Source organism: Oryzias latipes, chromosome 22, assembly GCF_002234675.1.
Source record: "Oryzias latipes chromosome 22, ASM223467v1".
NCBI classification, from domain to species: Eukaryota; Metazoa; Chordata; class Actinopteri; order Beloniformes; family Adrianichthyidae; genus Oryzias; species Oryzias latipes.
In genome coordinates, this window is record NC_019880.2 from 24,513,144 (window position 1) to 24,531,536 (window position 18,393).

Below are 18,393 nucleotides of genomic sequence, written 5' to 3' on the forward strand. Positions count from 1 at the left end.
GACGTTTATCCTGCGTCTTTCATTATTCAGCAGAACAATAATTTCTTCATCGCTGGAACTGGAGCTACTGGTGCTTGAAATATTCATGTTTTCTTTGTTTGATTCTGACAAGCGCGTAAATACTTGCTCTCTTCTTCTGAGTGAAATGCGACTTTAAGAAGCGTAAAGTTGCGCAGCCCCACCTTGTGTACAGGAGTATTTCTGTTTACGTTAAGCGCCATCTAATGTCAGGGAATGAAATTGCATGTTCGCTCGGCTCATCGTCAGCGAAAATCACCTGGGTGTGAACACAAAAAACGTGGCGAAAAACACTGGCTAATATTCGTCCCGGTGTGTACGGGCCTTGAGGCAGAGAGAAAGGGTAGTTTCAACTTTAAATGAAGAAGGTTTTTTTGTCAAAAAAGGCGAACCTTTAATAAACAGAAAAGTGTAGCCTCAGACTTAACCTTTCATCTATTTCCAACAGTCCCATGAAACCCAAACAGAACAGGCCCCTTCTACTAAGGTCTTTAGCACCTGAAGAGGCTCATCAGACAGTTGAAGAGAACGTCTGTCCCGCATCCCCTCACCCAATTCAAAGACAAAAGAACCCCTAACAGCGCTCAGCATGGCTTTCCTAAGGTTTCAGACAGATACTCTGGTGAGACACAAGAGGAACTTTCTGCAGAAAACATCTGAACTCAAAACTTAAGGAGTAAGACGTGGCGGTGGAAGTATGGTGATGTGGGGCGCTATTAGTTCATGAGAACGTTGGTGTGGAGCAAGGATCCAAAAGCAGCAGATCTGCCTCTAAACTGATTTACAGGAAGGTTCTGGTAAAAGTCCAGACCTTCCCCCCAGCAAAAAGCTCTGCCTTCCCAATCTTTGAGTCAATATTAGTATAATTATAGACAAAAATGAAAAAAATCATCAATGCAAGCTCTTTAAGTAATCAGTAATAGCACCATAGCAAAAAGAACTGCTGTTTTGATGTTAATAATAATAATAAAACTGCTTGAAATACATTCCTTTAACCTTTCTTTTGTAATGTCCGTCCACTCTGCTGTTCCCATTTGTCGCCCTACCAAAGACTTCTGACCCCCCCATAAATGTTCTGGCTCCAGGAAATGCTCCAGCACAGCCCCCCAACACCAGTCACAGCTGCTTTTCAAATTCACTCTCCTTGTTTGGTGCATCAGTCCCACAAACGTCCCACAAATGAGCCAAAAAGACACTGATGGGTTGAAGATGGTGTCACAGCACTGAGTACACAGAAACGGCTTTCTTTCTAATATTGAAACTATGCTACAAACAGCTACTTTGCTGCACAGAGAGACTCGAAGAAAATGCTGTAAAATTATTTTTTTTCCCCTATCAGGCAGATGAAGCAGCAGAGTGGCTCCTCTACATGCAGCAGGGCTGGTAGAACCTGGTTCAAGTCATCCAGGAGCAACGCCTTTCCAGTGATGTGGTCAACAAGGAACAAATTATGAACAGGTGGACACTTTTCACGTGTTTGACGTTCTGAGACACGTTACAGTAGAAAATCTGGCCTCTGCAAAAAACAACCACGGTTGTTGCTGATGGCTGTTTGGCTCCGCCTCTCAGAGGAGCTCGCTGCAGAGGATCGGCTAGAAAAATAGAATTTGGTTTGCTCCATGGAGGCCTTAAAGGTTCCATAAAAATGACCCGCTGGGAAAATGAAGGAGCATGCAGTGAAAGAGGAAACAACCGGCTATAATTTCATGACAATTCTCTTTTTTTTTCTTCACTAAATGAGCAGCTTCAAAAGAAGAAGCAAGCGGTTTGGCTTCTTTTCTTTAAAAATTCAATGGCAACGTTTCCTCTGTGGTTCCCTGGAGTTTTATATGTGCAAATGATTTTCCTTCACGAGAGTCATCACCTGCAGCGTCAGGTAAGGAGCTGCCCTTACACTGCAGACAGGAGCATCTTAGTTCCTGTCAGAAGATTGCACATGTAAAGCTCCAGCTGCCTTTCTCCCCCTGCACTTCACAGATACAGATACCCGATCCAGTACACCAGATTGAAAAGGCCAAAAGCAGTGGGGAAGAAAATTCTGGAGTACGAGTCGATCTTGGAAACGTGGACATGCATCCTGTTCTCACGCCAGGCACCTGTGCGGCAGTCGTCGAAGCAGCAGAAGAAGCTGGCACAGTCCTTCCCATCCAGACACTCGTAGGCGAAGCTGTCCTCCTCGTGGTACGGCACAATGTTGTTCATCTGCAGCAGGGAGGTGCCCGGCCGCAGGTTGGCCATGCTGGAGCCTTTGTTCTGTGGAGCCAGCACAGTCACTTCAGCGTTTCACCACCAACACCTCTGATTCAATCGAAGACAGAGGAAAGCCGCACCTGAGCAGAAATATTTGCCTTGGTCTTCTTTGTCTGTCGGTTGCTGGTGAAGTAGTGCAGGGTGCCGTACTCCATCAGAGCAGCAAAGGTGAAGATGAAGCAGACGGAGACAAAAAGGTCCATGGCAGTGATGTAGGAGACCTTTGGCAAAGACTTTCTGGAAATCGTGCTGAGCGTTGTCATGGTCAGAACTGTTGTGATGCCTGCAAGACCAGCAGAAAACCTTCTTAGGGGGAGGCTGATTCACAAATATCCTGCAGGAAACATGTGACGTGGAGAAATCCTGCAGTTTCTATATCGCGAAGCTTCAGTGCTTCTGTGGGAATGAATCTGGAGGTCATCGTCAGGCAGACATGATGGAGGAAGGAGTACCTGCTTTAGTCTGGCAGGTCCAGACATGTCTCCCACACAACCCCCACCATGAGCAGAAAAGACAGACCAGAGTCACATGACAGTACCTCCCCCCTCACCTGCTGACCACACAGGAGGGAAAGACGATGGCGCCCACACTGCGGCGTACCAAGGGCACGCTCAGTTGGATTAAAAACCATCAACGCCATCTACAGTGCCCCCCTGCCTCATCAGTGCACATACTCCACCTGGACATTGTGCCCACAAGTGCACGGTGCCAAAGGCGGCGTCCGTCCTTCTTGGAATGTAATTGCCATTGACTGCATCAGAGAACGGGACTGAGCGATTGCGACGTCAGCCATGGAAACGACCAAATGAAGTCAATCAGTCGCCATTTGTTCACGATTCAGATGCCGCCATGTTGGAGCCAGATGACGTCTGTAAGCAGTGACTGATCCAAACCAATAAGTCAACATTTCTTTAGCAACTACTCACGCCAATCGGGAGCGAGCTGGTTAGAAGGCCACAACCTCCACCACTTGAAAGCGGGGTAGAATAAATCTGTCGACAAGCGTTTAAAAAATTCAACGTGAGACCCCCTACTTTTACTGAAGCATCTGACTCGTCAGTTTACTTAAACTAAAGAACAAATTTTATGAAGAAGAAGAAAAAGATGAACAAAAACATGTTTAAAAAATAAGGTATCAGATCAGGAATGGTTATTATGACCAAAAGAAGGACTGAATAACAGCTGTTTATTTCTCTGTAGAAGTTCATGGGATTTTGGCTTCTTGGACGCAGCAGGTACTTCCTGTTTGGAACGCCACAAGGGAGGGGAAAAATCAGTCCAGCTCTCATATACAGTCAATGTTTATCACAGTCCTGTCAGTGAACTAGGAAAGCAGCCAATCAGTGTGCAGCAGCTGATCATAACTGTGTTTGCTGCATGCAGTGTCTGAAAAACACCTGGAGGATCCAGACCTTCGGTGTAGCACAAGACAAAGCAACAAATAAAGCCAGAGTTAGGATCTATTCATCATAATAGGAGGCTGCAGGCTTTGAAAGATAAGATGCAGTTACATGCATTTACTCTGTGAGGCCCTCTGCAGGCTGTACAGCATAGAGACGCCATTTGTAGCGGGTTTGTGTGGAAGGTTGACGCTCATAAAGACGTTCTTTTTACAGTTTTGCTTGTTGTAAATTAAGAATGTAAAGTGCTGGGCTGACGACAAACTCAAACTCATAAAGCGATAAAGTGGAATAATGAAGAAAATGTCTTTTCAGCATTGCTTGAAGAACACCTGCTGATTTTTTTTAGAGCTATGTATTAGCAAGAGTCTGATATGATATACACACCGACATGGACCAATACTGTAATAGAGACAATAAATCACTATTATATGAAAGGGTATGACTCTGAAAAACATTAAGAACTGCAACTGTATCTCACAAACAAGTTGCTTTTACCATAGCAAACTCATAGTGCTTTTATTTTATTAAATCTACTGTCACAAACATAAGAGTGAAGATGGACAATAGTTTTCATTTGGACAGGCAGATCAGTTCGGTGGTGACATCCAGTTTCTTTCAGTTAAGGCAGCTGGCTAAAGTCATATCGTTTTAATCATGAAAGCACTTTGAGACAGTCATCCACGCCTTTGTTACAACTCGGCTGGATTACTGTAACTCTCTTTATTTTGGCGTCTCCCACTCGTCCTTGTCCTGCCTCCAGCTGGTGCAGAACGCTGCTGCATGTTTGTTAACTGGAACGTGGAAGAGAGAGCATATCACACCAGATCTTGCTTCTCTACACTGGCTGCCTGTCCATTTTAGAGTTCATTTTAAAATTATGTCATTTGTTTTTAAATCTCCAAATGGTCTGGCTCCGCCCGATCTCTCTGAGCCGCTACAGCCGCGTTCCCCATCCCGCTCGCTTAGATCAGCTGACCAGCTGCTCCTGGATGTGCCAAGGACACGGCGGAAACTCAGAGGGGATGGGGCGTTTGGAGTTGCTGACCCCAGCTTGTGGAATGGGCAGACCCAGTCATTGAATGATTTTAAGTTAAAAAATCACTTTTTCTGTCTGGCGATTTTTGTTGATTTTGTTAAATTTTACTACTTTCGTTTTATGCTGTTCATTTTAGATTGTTGTTTTTGTTTTATCTTTTATTGTTAAGCACTTTGGTCAGCCTCTGCTGTTTTCAAAAGTGCTTTATAAATAAAGTTGACAGGATTTGCTTTAATTTTGGCAAAATAAGAAATGGTTTTCACAACAAAATATTGTTAAGTATTCATAAAAACTTAAAAGTACCTTCACCCAGTGGGGCGGGGACGTTGTCCTGCATGTTTTCCATGTGGCCCTGCTTATGCACACCTGATTCAGCTCATCATCAGGCTCTGCAGAAGCCGGACAATGGCGGTCATGACAGAGTTGGATTGAAAAAATTGCAGGAAGATGTTCCCCGAGGACCAGGGTTGGGACACTGCCTTAACTAATCAAGTTCTATAAGTATGGTTAAGAAAATGAAGTGCTGTTTATTTCAAACACTGCTAAAATGTACTTGATGAATTTAGCAAATGGCTGCTGGTTTAAACGACAAAAATAAAACAAAATAATGAACAATCTCCAATACTTTTGGATGGGTACCGTCTGGATTTTATTTTGTGCTGGTGCCAAAATGGTTCTTTTAAAAATGGTTCCGGTGTCTGAACGGTGCACAAATCTGTGCTTCAAAAGTGAAAAAGCATCCCAATTTTTTAATCAAAAAGCATATAAGTGTGAAGAAGGAGCGGGACAGGGTGAAGGAGCGGGACAGGGTGAGGACAAGCGCTTGAATGTGCTTAAGATGCTTCATTTCCTTCTTTTTGACAGCCTGCACTGCGGCGCCGCATCTGTTTTCACACAAGTGAACGCATTTTCCACTCATATATCGCCACGACGACGGTCTTTGTTCAGAGCGTTCCTGCTTCCTGCTCAATGAGAATCTTTTAGTTTGAAGTACAGCCCAACTTTGGGTCACTTCGCCCCCAGCCCTGTGGCCGAAGCTCCGCCCACTCACTCCTCACCCAGTCTTATATTAACCCGCCCACAATTTCTGGAAAGGTAAAATGATTGGCTAGAATTGTACAGCCAAACTGAATAAAAAACAAGTGATTGACATGTCGGAAACGACGCACTGACACCGACGTTTCTGTGCGTTTTTATAACGTTCATACATAAAACTTCATGTGATGTCTCATGTCCTCCTGCATGCTAAACTAGGAAGTATCCCGCAGGGCTCCAGACTGCGAGCAATTGGTCGCATTTTGCGACCAAAATTTGAGAGTGTGCGACTGAATTTTACATCCAATCGCACATGCGCGACCAGTAAATTTGCTTCCCCCACCCTTCGTATTTTTTATACATTAAACGTGGAAGGGGCACGTCAATGATCAATGAAATAATCAATGAGACGCAAACGCACACGGACGCAGGCAGACACACACACTCGCGCACATACTCATGAAACGCGAGCACTCTCGCGTGATGCATGTCTGTGAGGCGGCCACTGTGTGTGAGAAGAATAGGGAAAGCCACTGAGTGGCTAAAATGCGTGGAGGGGGCGGGGCCTAGAGATAATCGAGCGCGCGTAAACATCTGTGGGAAGGAAACTGAGACAAATATCACAACCTGATATGTGCGTCTGAACTATGGGTAAGCGAACTATTGATTCATTCTTCCGACCTGCGGCTAGTGTACCAGTGCCAGAGTGTACAGCAGGGGTCTCAAACTCGCGGCCCGCGGGCTATTTGCGGCCCCCAAGATGATATTTTGCGGTCCCCGCCTTAATATGAAGGTTTAATGTTACTGCAGCCCGCCAGTTTGTCTGAATGACACTTTTTCATCGTCGTGCACGGAGCTGACCAACCAATCACAGTGGGGTATATGACTCTTGGGGGCGGGACAATGACAGGGTTTGAAAGCAGGACACCTGACAGCCCCCTCCCTCCCCGGACCACACTAAGGAGTTCCTTACTTTCCTTTTGAACGTATTTATTCGCTCCTAATTTTCTAAATACATGCAGTCCGTGCTGAACTTTTCTCTGGGTCACACAGACCCGGAGGAAGGTTTAGGTTCTGATTACGGTCACGGCGGCGCATCACAGGGTTTATGCACGGCCGTTACGGAAGCACGCCGCTTCCGCGGGAGTCGGGGCAGCTGAGGAGAATAAATGTCCCACACGTACATGCGTGACAGCTAACGGGGCTTGAACTTTAAACACGTGCGGGATAAAACAACATTAGTTTTAGACTCACTGAAAATACGTGGGGAAAATGCAACGATCAGTGATGAAAGTCTTCCGGGAATTCCCGGAAATCCGGGTTTTTGAGCAAACCGAACGTACTTTCCGGGAAATAAAGACCTGATCTCTACGGACAAATCGCTTTCCGGATTAAAAAATGGTCTGAAATCAGCTAATTTTAGCTTTATTTTCTATATTTCTCCGCAGATCGCTTCCTCTATGGTCGTGGCCATCTCTCGTCTTCCCGGCCTAATTGACCAATGACGGGACGTTTTAGTTGCTTTCGGATGCGTCGACGGGTCTGATTGGCTCTGTCTGCACCACGTGGTCAGCGTGACTCGCTTCCCTAGAGACCAAAACTGGCGGACCCACGCTAAACTTTCACAAACACATCTGAAGAGTTTGCGATCAAATTTGTGTTAAAACAATGGCAGGCATCGTCATTATTGAGCGTGGTCACGACCTCAGTTGTGAGAAGACGATAAAAAACAAATTGAAGTGGTCTTGGCTGGAAAAAAAAGATTTTTAAGGTAGTGTAGGTCAAATACTTTTTTGTGTAAAATAATCTCAAAACCACATTTTGAAATAATTTCAATTTTAGTTTTGAGTTTCAGTTTTTATTTTGAATACATTTCTCTATCTAATTTATTTGTATTTCCTAATTACCATGATTTAGTTCAGTATAGTTAACATTAATTATAAGTATTTGATGGTTTGGACCCGCACTCCCTTAAAAAATAATGTTTACAATGTTTTGTTTAGTTTGTATGTTTGTTTTGATATTTCCCAGATTACTTAGTATTGGTGTTAAAGAATTGATGTATTATGTTATAGAATTATAGTTTAAAGCAGATCCCATATTTTGATGTAATTATAGTTTGAGAAAACAGTGGAAGTGGATGTTGTACATCAGTCATTTCTAAAGCAGAAATAATGTATAAATAACTGAGGTATTTTCATAGAATATCATAGTTACTGGTGTTCTTTTTGCCATTTGGGGCTTTGATGTTACTATATTTTAGCAATTGTATGTTTTGCAGCTTTAAGGAAAAGCGTAGATTGTAGGATTGTGTTACTTTGAGCAATTTTCCAAATTCTTTTTTAGGACCAGCAAGTCCTTAATGGAGAGTCAAACTAGGGGTTTGAATGACAAATCATGATGCTCCAATTAGTCTTAGTTTCTTGATAAAGAAGTGAATAACTAGCTGCCAGAATGCACCAGAATGCATCTAAGACCACGTATTTTTCCAAAATTTCGCTCTGTGCCCGCCATATCGCTCAAAGAAAAGTTCAGGGATTTTTTTCCTTGCCTGACTTTCATCACTGAACGATAGACGTGTTTGAGATGAACCGGCACCTCGCCTGGATCGTTGGGGAGACCAGGCGGGGGGGCTGTGAGATGAAAGCGAATCTGCAGCAAGACTGAAGGACAACAGTTGGAGTTGTCCTTAACATTCAATTTAGTTTTAATATTCTTCTCCCCCTTAGTATGATCTGTGTTATTATATATTTTATGATTATTTTAATGTTTTGTGATGTATGTAGCCTTTTTTAATGAATTGGTATTTTAAATTATTTTAATTAATCACTCCACTACAAAAACCATCAGGACACATGTCCCATAATGCATTGTTTTGTAGTCTCTAGTTTCCAGCTGTGTCCGGGTAGGTTTGCCCCTTGCTCCCACCCCTTTCTCGCGATATTTTTGCGATGATTGACAGTTGATGTTGGAGCAAAAACAAAAATATATGTCTCACACCAGGTGATCTGCGCAGCGTTGAGGGTGATCTCAAACACGCTTATTGTGCATCTTGGCTGCACCTATTTGGTGTCACCAAGATAAATTTCCATCCGTTTTCTTTACTTATTTGTACTGTCATGACAGTGATGGTGCTGTCAGTTTACCTTCTTGTTGCATCTTCAAAAGTGCAGAATAAAATGTGACACTGAATTTGAAACAGCACATTGTAATTTCTGCATCTGTTATTAAAGTATTTATTAGTAATACAGTGGAAGTTAGTAGATTTGGTTAGCATGTTGATTTACGGTATGCGCCCCTAAATTTTCTGGTTGCGCCCCTAAAATTTTCACTTAGGGGCCACTGTGCTCCTACTGAAAAAAGTTAGTCTGGAGCCCTGTCCCGTCATTGTTTTGACTCCCTGCTGTGCAGACTGGACCTTCCAGTCCGTAAAAATTCATTGAACACTTTGTACCTAGAGATGTGCGGGCAGGGACGGCGTCCTTGTTAATCCAGAAGGAGACCCAGGACAGGACCACAATCATGCTGCAGGGGATGTAGGTCTGGATGGTGAAGTATCCCATCCTGCGGCTCAGGTCAAAGAAGATGGTCATGATCACGTACTCCCCTGCAGGTCAATAACACCACAATGAAAAGAGAAATGCTAACGGAGCTCAACGGAGCTTTGGGAGTTTGAAGTAACCTGACTGAGTGTGAGCCACATCCGATGTGTTCCTCATCCCCACAAAGGCAAACTGGTAGAGTCTCCAGTAACGCTGGTCGGCCACCTCCACCGCCCGTCTCTGCCACCGGTACATGATTTCATTCCTCGGATAACCATCTGTAGAACAGCATCAGACACGTGACAGAGGGGTGAGGAGCCACGCTGACGCTGCAGTTCTCAGCCAGTCTCTGAAGCCAGCCCACATCCAGACCGCGGTCAGAGGGTGGATGCAGCCCCCAGCGGTCAGGCCGAGCGTGACCTTCTGAGCGGCGAGGAGAGGAGATGACAGGACACTAAGCCTATCTGTGTGTTTTTCAATGCTTACTGCTTAGTTTGCTCTTGTGATGCACTTTGGTGAACAAAGACTGTTCAAGTACAGTGTTCCCTCGCTATATCGCGGTCCAGCCTGATAGGCTGTAGACCCTGTCAATAAAGTTTCTGTACTGTGTCTCCTGTATAGAATGTGTTCAGTTTGCCACATTCAAATACGTCTTTTATCGGATCTGTGTTTTTATTTTATAAAATTGGACTTAATTTTCTATCAAGGTTTGAACTTTGAGGGTTTGAAAGCCGTGTCAAACAGCCACTACCTACATTTTGCGCATTTCGCACAGATGAAAATTGGTCATATGTGAATACAACGTGGAAAAAGTGAGAAAAGTTGTGGAATTAACGTGAAACTTTCACAGATAAATCACGACTGAACCACGTTAAAACCTCGGAAGAAGTACAAAGAAACCAAGCAAAGAACACGTATATTAACGTAGAACATGAGTCATGCGTGATTAGGAGGGCAGATCAGACGGCACCTTCTGGGTTCTCTCTTCTTTAGTCATTTCTCTTTTACATGTGTTTGTTTTTGTGTATTTTATTATGAGAGGCTTATTTATTTTGATGATTGGTGTTTTAGCGTTCTTGTTTTTTTAATATTTTGTATGTATGATTTCTTTACATGAAAGGTGCTATAGAAATAAAATCAATTTGAATTTGAATTATTGTGATGTTTACATGCAATTCATTAGAGATTCGAGGGTGAATCACGTAATTTAAACGTGATGTGTGCACCGTATCCGCTAAATAAACATGACATCGGTGGTTCATGCATGAAAAGTCTGTCAGACACGGTCAGACAATGGTCGTGGAAAGCCACAAATTTGTGTATGCATTTCACAAAAATCACACACAACGGTGCAAGATTTACATAATTATTGCATATAAAATACGCAAAAACTGCATAATTCTCAATCGACCAAAGATTTTTAACAACTCAAAACCAAATTCACGTAAAGATGCGTTAGCTGAAACTCTCAATGGACATCTTCGCACATCAACGAATGACGAACGCAAGAGACACTTACGTATATCACGCATGTATCACGAAAGAACAAAAGTTACATACATGGGAATGTGCAAAATGGACAGAGTGGCTTTGTGACACAGCCTTGAACCCAAGGGAAATGTGTGAAAATGTTCGTTTCTGTCTGAGAAAAGTGTGAAGTGAAGAGTTTTACAGCCTTAAATCATCTGTAATGCTTCAAGGCTGTACCTTGTGACCTTCACCTATTGTGGCTTATTTTTAGAACGTAACTCCCATGACCAACGAGGAAACACTGCAGATCACAAATGACCTTTGATCTGTTCAGATGATGTCTCTGGATCCACTCAGCAGCAGCCGGCAGAAGGCCTTCGGTCAAACTGCAGCATGAACGTGTGCAGGCTTGGTGGAGGGGAACCAAAGCTGATTTGGTGTCATTGATGCCCTTTTCAATATTTCCTCAAAATCTAGAATGTATGTTCCTGTTTTCCTCCGGTCCTCGCTCATGTTCTAGTCACATCGTCAGAATTTTAGCTGGTTCTCCCGGACATTTCACGGCTGGGTTTTGGTCTTCTCTTACTCATGGGTGGACATGTGATGTCTGTGGGAATCGGTGTTTTCACTTCATTTGATCCAGCCGGAGTTCTTTTTGTCATGAAGTGACATGTTTCCATGACGATTTGGGCTGATGGTTGGAGGTTAACCCCTCAAAGCAATTAGATTTTTTTTTGTCAGATCACACAGATTTCTCTTTTTTATAGTGAAGAAGGTAAAGGAGGCGACTTGGACTGCAGACATGCATGCTGGGAGATGTCTCGGTGGCTTCTTCACACACTCAACGAGGCAAAGGGGCATTCAGGACGTCTCATCAAACGTATTCAAATGAGTAAAAATGCCATCATGGTGGCAGGTGTGGGTCTTCTTTGTGTCACACCGGGACGGTTCCTGGACATTAGAACCAAATCAAACATGGTTTCTGGAGCTGCAGGACAGTTCATGTCCATTAAAGGCGAGCACTACAAAACAGTTCAACACACCCACGATCAGACAGAGTAACCATGGTTACCCCCATGTTTCCGCTGGTAAAGCCATGGATGCTGTTGGCGTGCACCACAGCACACGTGAGCGTGATGCCACGCCGTCACCATGGCTACCTGACCTGCACACAGAGGTGGAAATGCAGGTCAAGGTGCTCAGAGCAGATCGAGCTGAGCTGAACAGCTGAGAGGAGACGCGACTGTGGGAGTCATGTGACATGCTGACCCCACCCATTTTAATTGAAGCCCAGGTCACACTGAACACTGAATTGGAGCCGACACAATGGGAGGACCTACTGGAAGAATCTCTGAGGTCACTGGGGGGGAAGTGACCTGACATAGGCTTCAGCTGGACGATCAAATGAAGACATTTAGGTTGTGGGATTTTGGTTAAAAATATCAAAATCATAATTAAAACACCATTGGTCACATGGGGACTTGAACGCTCATTGCCGGGGGCGGTGGGAACGTAGCTTCAGATGTGACTTTTAATCCTAATAAAATGTTCTATGTTTCATGGAATCAGTTTTAGAATGTTACTTTCCAGACCAGAGTATACCTGCTCTGTCCAGATCATTGCACGTTCATGCAGATGCCGTGCTGAAGCTCTCTAGAACTGAAGCGGATCGCCCGGAGCGTCACAGGCTGCAGACGCTGGGAACATTCTGACCGATTGTTACAACAGTCAGCGTTGGGTGGGACCAGGGCTTGGAAACCTCTTGGGAGTAGAAAAGCTTTGAGTTTTAGGCGGCAGAGCTTCAAAGTGAAGGTTTCATCCGCTCGTCTGAAGAGGTTTGATGAGACTGTGCCTGTCGGCGAATGGGATGGTCTTTACAGGGTTAGATTCAGATCAGGATGAGAGGGGGGCAAAAGCACAAGGCATTCAGATGAAGAATGACACAGAAAGCACGGGCCGGACAAGAATGAGGCGACCTTCACTTTCTGCTCGAGCACCAGAGGGGTGCGGTTTCAAGCAGGTGGGCCTTTATGAAGAGGACTTTTCTGGATGGGTCGGTCGGGATGGAGTTTGAAAATGAGAGGGAATGCGTCTGACCACCTACAGCTCGAAAACTCCAGCGGACACGAGTGCTCGTCCATGGGAAAGTTATGCAGCTTAAGGTAGCACTCCGCGTTAATTGTCAACCTGACAAAAACAGAATGGTGACAGTTAAGGCTCAGCAGGCTCCACTTCCTGCTCTCTCTGTCATTACAAATGCCACCTCTGACAACCTGAGGCCCAAAACACAGAAAGGCATTCAGAGGAGGACGGACTGGAGCAGCGGCTGCCCGGGGCCCCACCTCAGCGTGTACATGACCCTGCCGTTGCTCCACAGCCTCAGCAGCCGGTTTGGAGTCGTGATCCAGTGAGCGTCCGATTTCCTGGAATTTCTGAAGAAGGTGTCGGGAATCCAGATTTTGCCCACCATGTTGCTGTTGAGCATGAGCAGCTTCATGGAGCTGTTGAACTTCAGCCGGCTGTCGTACCACGTCTGAGCGAAGAAGATGTCGATGGTGTACTCCTGTGGGGGCAGAGAACAAAAACCCAGCAGAAGGGCTGGAGGGCGCTCTTCTCTACATGTAGTTTGGCAGAAATTCAAAGTGTCAACATTTTCCCTGGGCCACAAGTTCATTTTAACCCATAAACAAGAGTAACAACCCAAAATATAGAGTAAAAACTCAATGTGAATGTTTCTACTAAAGAAAATGGTTTAAAAAAACAACCAAGAAGGAAAATCCTGAGGAAGTAGTGCTTGGAGAATGACTTAATTTCAACCGATAAGTCTGAACAGCAAAATAAAAAATAAAATGAACTTCTGCTGCTCTGCAGAAACATATCTGCAGAAAAAACGGTGTCTATGTGATGCTGTTTACAGAACTGCACAGTCAAACATTAACAGCAATATTTTTGGCTATTTAGCCTCTTTCAGGAGAAAAAAAACAGGTTTCATGTTTTCAAATCCATATTTCAACCCTTTAATCCGTGTATTTATTAATGTTACTTTTGCCAAATAAATATTTAGTTAGCAAGCTAAATGTTTTAAAAAAAAATATATATTTTTTATAACTTAATATTTTACTTAGATTGCCCCACCTGTTTGCGACCCTCCAGGACCTGGACAACCCAAAAACCTGCAGTTCCTCCATGGGTTAACCCCGTATGGGTGCATGTGACTAAGGCATTACAGTGAGAGTGGGCTGTTATGGAAACATCAGAATCTCTGGTTCACAGACGGATCAAGAGCCACACTGGACAGAAGGCTGTGGGCCGTCTGTCCGGTTGGACAGATGAAAGGGTCAAACATCAAGTTCCTAGCCCCCATCAGTCCGGTCCAGAGAGGGGAGGACATTTGGATGCTTTCCTGCGTTGAGCCTCTGCAGCTTCCAGAAGCAGTTTTTCCCGAATACCACCAGATCCAGGATTTCCTGACTCTATCAGCAGAAGACCTGGCTGCACCCGGATTCAGCTTTGAGCAGCTGAAGCCTCCTGGTTGGTTCATGTGAGCCTCTAACAGACGACCTTCCGTCTCCTCTGCGACAGAAATTCTGGGGGGGGAAGCTTCTTGTGGCTTCAACTTCCACCACAGACAGTTCAGACACAACCCACCCTGTGAGGGACGGAACTCCTCCTCCAGCCCCCAAGTCAGAGAGCAGTTTCTGCAGTGCTGTTGTGTTTCTCAGCAGCGATACAGAAATGCAGGAGAACAATGCGCCTGGATCTGCAGCGCTGGCCCTCTGGGGGCCGGCTCTGAATGTCAGCACGGGTGTTGGAGCTGCCGCTCTCTGCTCCAACAGACACGCCGGAGCAAACGCCGTCTGCACCACATGCTCTGCAGAAAACAGGAGCCTTCACGGCCGGGTGGGATTCCCGTTCACCCTCTGGGACTGCACAGCTAACTGTTTGATCCTCACAAAGATTTAAAACCCTGATTTTCAACACTCAAGACATTTCAGAAAGTTTGAAGTTGTTTTAACTTCTTTTTGCTCCACGTCTTTGGAGCAGATTATTGTCTCATCAAAAGCTAGGATCTAGAAATAAGAAAATATCAGTCAAAATCCTTTTTCTCTTAATAAACTCTTGACAAAAGGAAAACTTTATTTAAGATTACAAAAAAAATGAAACTGCCATTTTTGTTTTAATGTTAAGGATGTTATTTTAAAGTTTAGACTGCCATTCATTGTCATTAATTTGGAAGCTAGAATGTAGATTTATATTCTAACTGTTATATTTAGATGTCATGAGGATCTTCTTTGTGCTATTTTTTCCCTTGAGAATTTGTATAAGAGACAAAAAAAGTATAGAAACAAGTAGTGAATTACCTTTTCAATTTGGAAATTAGTAAAGTAATTTAATTACAATTTCGAATCTGTAACTAATAAGTAATCAATTACTTTTTAGAAGTAATTTACACAACACTGGCAATAAGACGACAGGAACTCTGCATTACAGCGTCACTAAACCACAAAGGCCAACAAGTTAGTTCCTATGAAGAAAACCGGAGGCTCACCATGTTTATGGGGTCCACTGGTCCGATGCTGTTGACGTACACAGCGGTTTCGATCACGGTGGGCCTCACTGAAACACACAATCCCATCATGCAAAGCATCAAATGACGCTCCACGGCAGGAGAAGTGCCAAACCTGTGACACACGTCACCATCATTGTTTACATGTAAAAACTATTTTTTTCACTCTTTTCACAAAAAAACAAGCTTCAAATCAGACTTTTTGGCTGCTTTTCTTTAGTTTCTAGAGTTTTGCTGCAAACTTATTTTGCATCCATTCCTGTGACTGAACTGCTGTCGGCATCTGAACCACCAGAATAAATTACAAAATACTTTGCACGTTTTAAGAAAAACTCACATTTTACCCCAAAATATGTTTTTTTTCAGCCCCGTTTTCAACCACCAAATGTTGCCTGCTGAAAATAAAAAAAATAAAATCATCTATCAAAAAACTCTTAAAAGAGGCTCTATGAGAAAATTGTGAAGAGTCCTTTTTAAAAAAAAAGAAAAGGTTACAGTCATAGAAGTTACTTCACATGAGACAAAGAGAGCGACCATACTGACAGGTCTGATCCTGGTCTGATTCAGGTTTGGTCTGGGTGTGATTGAGGTCTGGTCCTGGTCTGATTCAGGTCCTTTCCTGGTCTGAGTAAAGTCGGGTAATGGTATGATTCAGGTCTAAATAAGGTCTGGTCCTGGTCTGATTAAAGTCTGTCCTGGTCTCATTTAGGTCTAGTCCTGATCAAATTCAGTTCTGGTTTGGGTCTGATTCATGTCTGGCCCTGGTCTGATTCACTCCTGATGAACCTATTTGTGCAGGTGTGAAAGTTTCCCTAAACTCTGGTCTGGATCAGAAGAAAGAACTCTGTTCCACTTGATGGTCTTAGTTTACCTAAGACCATCAAGGGTCCAATGGTTTTTTCTATGGGTGACATCACACCTCGATTCGTCCATTTTTTTCCAGTCTATGGGATCAACAGTCTGGACAGACATCAGTAGTCAGAGCAAAACTGATTGATTATTGTCTAGTCACCGCGTTCTTACCTCAGAGACATCATAGAACCATCATCACCCACCAATTCCACCAGAACCCCCACATGGCGCCAGAACCGTCCCAGCTGGACTTCAGGAAGTTGGAGATCCTTATTTGGTTTGCCCAGTAATGACCTCTGACCTGAACCCCATGATCATACCACACCCCCAAGTGAACTGCCAGAACTGCATGTAGCACTTGTGGAAGATGGAACGCCTCAGAACATCGTCATGAGGTTAGTGAGCAGCAGACGGTGGAAACGCCGGCTTTTGACATGGCCTCATTTTATTATTGCCTTTGTTTTTGGAGAAATAAATATCAAACCAATAAAAATGATGTTTCTTCTCATTCATTATTAGTAACATCAAAGGGAACTTTATGTGTTTCATTAAAAGTCAGACGACATAGGACGAGGACTGTTGTGAATAACAAGACCCCTATAACGTTTTGTGAGTTGTGTTTATGATCGAGACTCCAACGATTAGTAATCCGTCTTTTAGACTGAATCCTCTCTAGATGACAGCTGGAATGAAACTTGTGGATGAATTCAAAGCTAAACAATTTTTCGGCAGAGACTGTTTCCGGGTAGACTTGCCTCCGATGTCAGGTCGCAGCTTGTTGTCGTAGCCCTGTAGCAGTTTGTTCAGGATCAGAGTCACGTCGCTCTCATAGACCTTCGGTGATAAAACCCAGGTCTTGTTTATGGGCACGTCTTCATAGTCATCGTCCTCCTGTTTGCTGGGGCTGATGGCAGAACTGTGGAAAGACAACAGCACGGAATCCCATTCACTGCAAGGGTGGGGGTTTGAGTCTCAGACACAACACTAAGTAAATGAAAACACAGACATCCATCAAGGATCCATATAGTCAATCCTTTGTTTGTGTGTTTAACCCTTGTGTTATCTTAGATGACCCCACCCTTACATTGACGTGTTCTCCCTACCATGACAAAGGTGGATAAAGTTGGAAAGATTTCATGTAATCCATGGACACCAGTGAAGATCACAAATCAGTGAAGAAAAAAGGTTCATTGGGAGTTGGGTCTAGATGACCCAACTCCCAATGTTTAAGTGCCTAGGATAGCAGAAGGGTTACAGACAGGTGAGCTTCTGCTGACGAAGCATCGAGGAGGCGCCGTGTTTGACTCCATCACACTGAAGCAGCGGTTTTGAGGCTCAGCAGAAAAAAAAAAAATCCGTGTTGGTTTAATGCTGACTTGATGACTTGCTGGTTTCTGGAGCAGCCTCACAGATTTCAGCGTAATGGGGGGGGGGGCTGCGGGGCTGATATCTGCAAAATCTATCATCCTTAAAGCCGCTTTTAAACAGATTTCTTCATTTTCAAATAACAAATAGTATCAAACTAATCTGCAAACACAGAAGTTGAATGTCCAGGAGACTCAGCGCTTCATCACCACTGAAGTCACATGAAGTCACCCTGGACTTCATCAACCAACTTCTACAGGAGGAGGGGCCAACACAGCTTCTGGTAGAAAAATCGCTTCAAACGCTGCAGACTGATAGAAGCCACCAGCAGATTCAGGGTCAAATTGAAATGAGTGGTCAATTCTCAGTGCACGTGCGTGCGCGAGAGCTGACAGAGATGCGGGTGCTCGGTTCGGTTCTATTATCAGCCGTGTTCAGGCCGCCTCCAGCTGCAGCTGTTAACCCCGCACATCTGCACGGACTGCCGTCGTGATCCCGCAAAGGGGGAGACGCGGTCCGCAGCGCGTCCGCGTCACTGCCGAGGCACTGCGGCTCTGTGGGGCAGCGGACTCACCAGAACCCGAGCAGCGCTACCAGCAGCCAGGGCTTCATGGCTCCGAAAACCCCCAGCTCCATCCCAGACCCGAAGGCAGGCGTGATGCGCTTTCGACCCGCGAGGATGCTTAGAGACGGCGCGCAGGAAAGGATCCCATGCTGAAGGAGCGTGTGAATCAGTGCGCGTGCGCGGTGTGGTGGATCCCGGTCCAGTCCCGGCTGCAGCTGCTTGGGTCTGCAGTTCCGCCTGCTTCGTGGAGGCGGGGGGTGTTGCGCTGAGCTAAGGGGTGGGGCTTCCGA

General features: G+C 44.6%; 1 protein-coding gene across 1 annotated transcript; it reads right to left on the minus strand.

The window, feature by feature from the left end:
* Nucleotides 1-253: 253 nt before the first annotated feature.
* gabrg1 (gamma-aminobutyric acid type A receptor gamma1 subunit) lies at nucleotides 254-18,333 on the minus strand. The gene is made up of 9 exons (XM_004082773.4): nucleotides 18,113-18,333; nucleotides 16,929-17,089; nucleotides 15,304-15,371; nucleotides 13,097-13,317; nucleotides 12,859-12,941; nucleotides 9,425-9,562; nucleotides 9,197-9,349; nucleotides 2,349-2,551; nucleotides 254-2,271 (listed from the first exon to the last, which is right to left on the minus strand). The coding sequence occupies exons 1-9, from the start codon at nucleotides 18,172-18,174 to the stop codon at nucleotides 1,990-1,992; spliced, it is 1,371 nt and encodes a 456-aa protein (XP_004082821.2). The 5' UTR covers nucleotides 18,175-18,333; the 3' UTR covers nucleotides 254-1,989.
* Nucleotides 18,334-18,393: the final 60 nt, after the last annotated feature.

What these genes read in the sequence shown, in the direction of transcription:
- gabrg1 (XM_004082773.4), bottom strand. Translation starts at nt 18,174, where the DNA reads ATGGAGCTGGGGGTTTTCGGAGCCATGAAGCCCTGGCTGCTGGTAGCG. An exon ending in CAGTGGACCCCATAAACATG is followed by an intron (nt 13,318 to 15,303) that starts GTGAGCCTCCGG and finishes CTGCCCCCACAG; the next exon opens with GAGTACACCATCGACATCTT. An exon ending in CCCTGCCCGCACATCTCTAG is followed by an intron (nt 2,552 to 9,196) that starts GTACAAAGTGTT and finishes CTGGTCTTGCAG; the next exon opens with GCATCACAACAGTTCTGACC.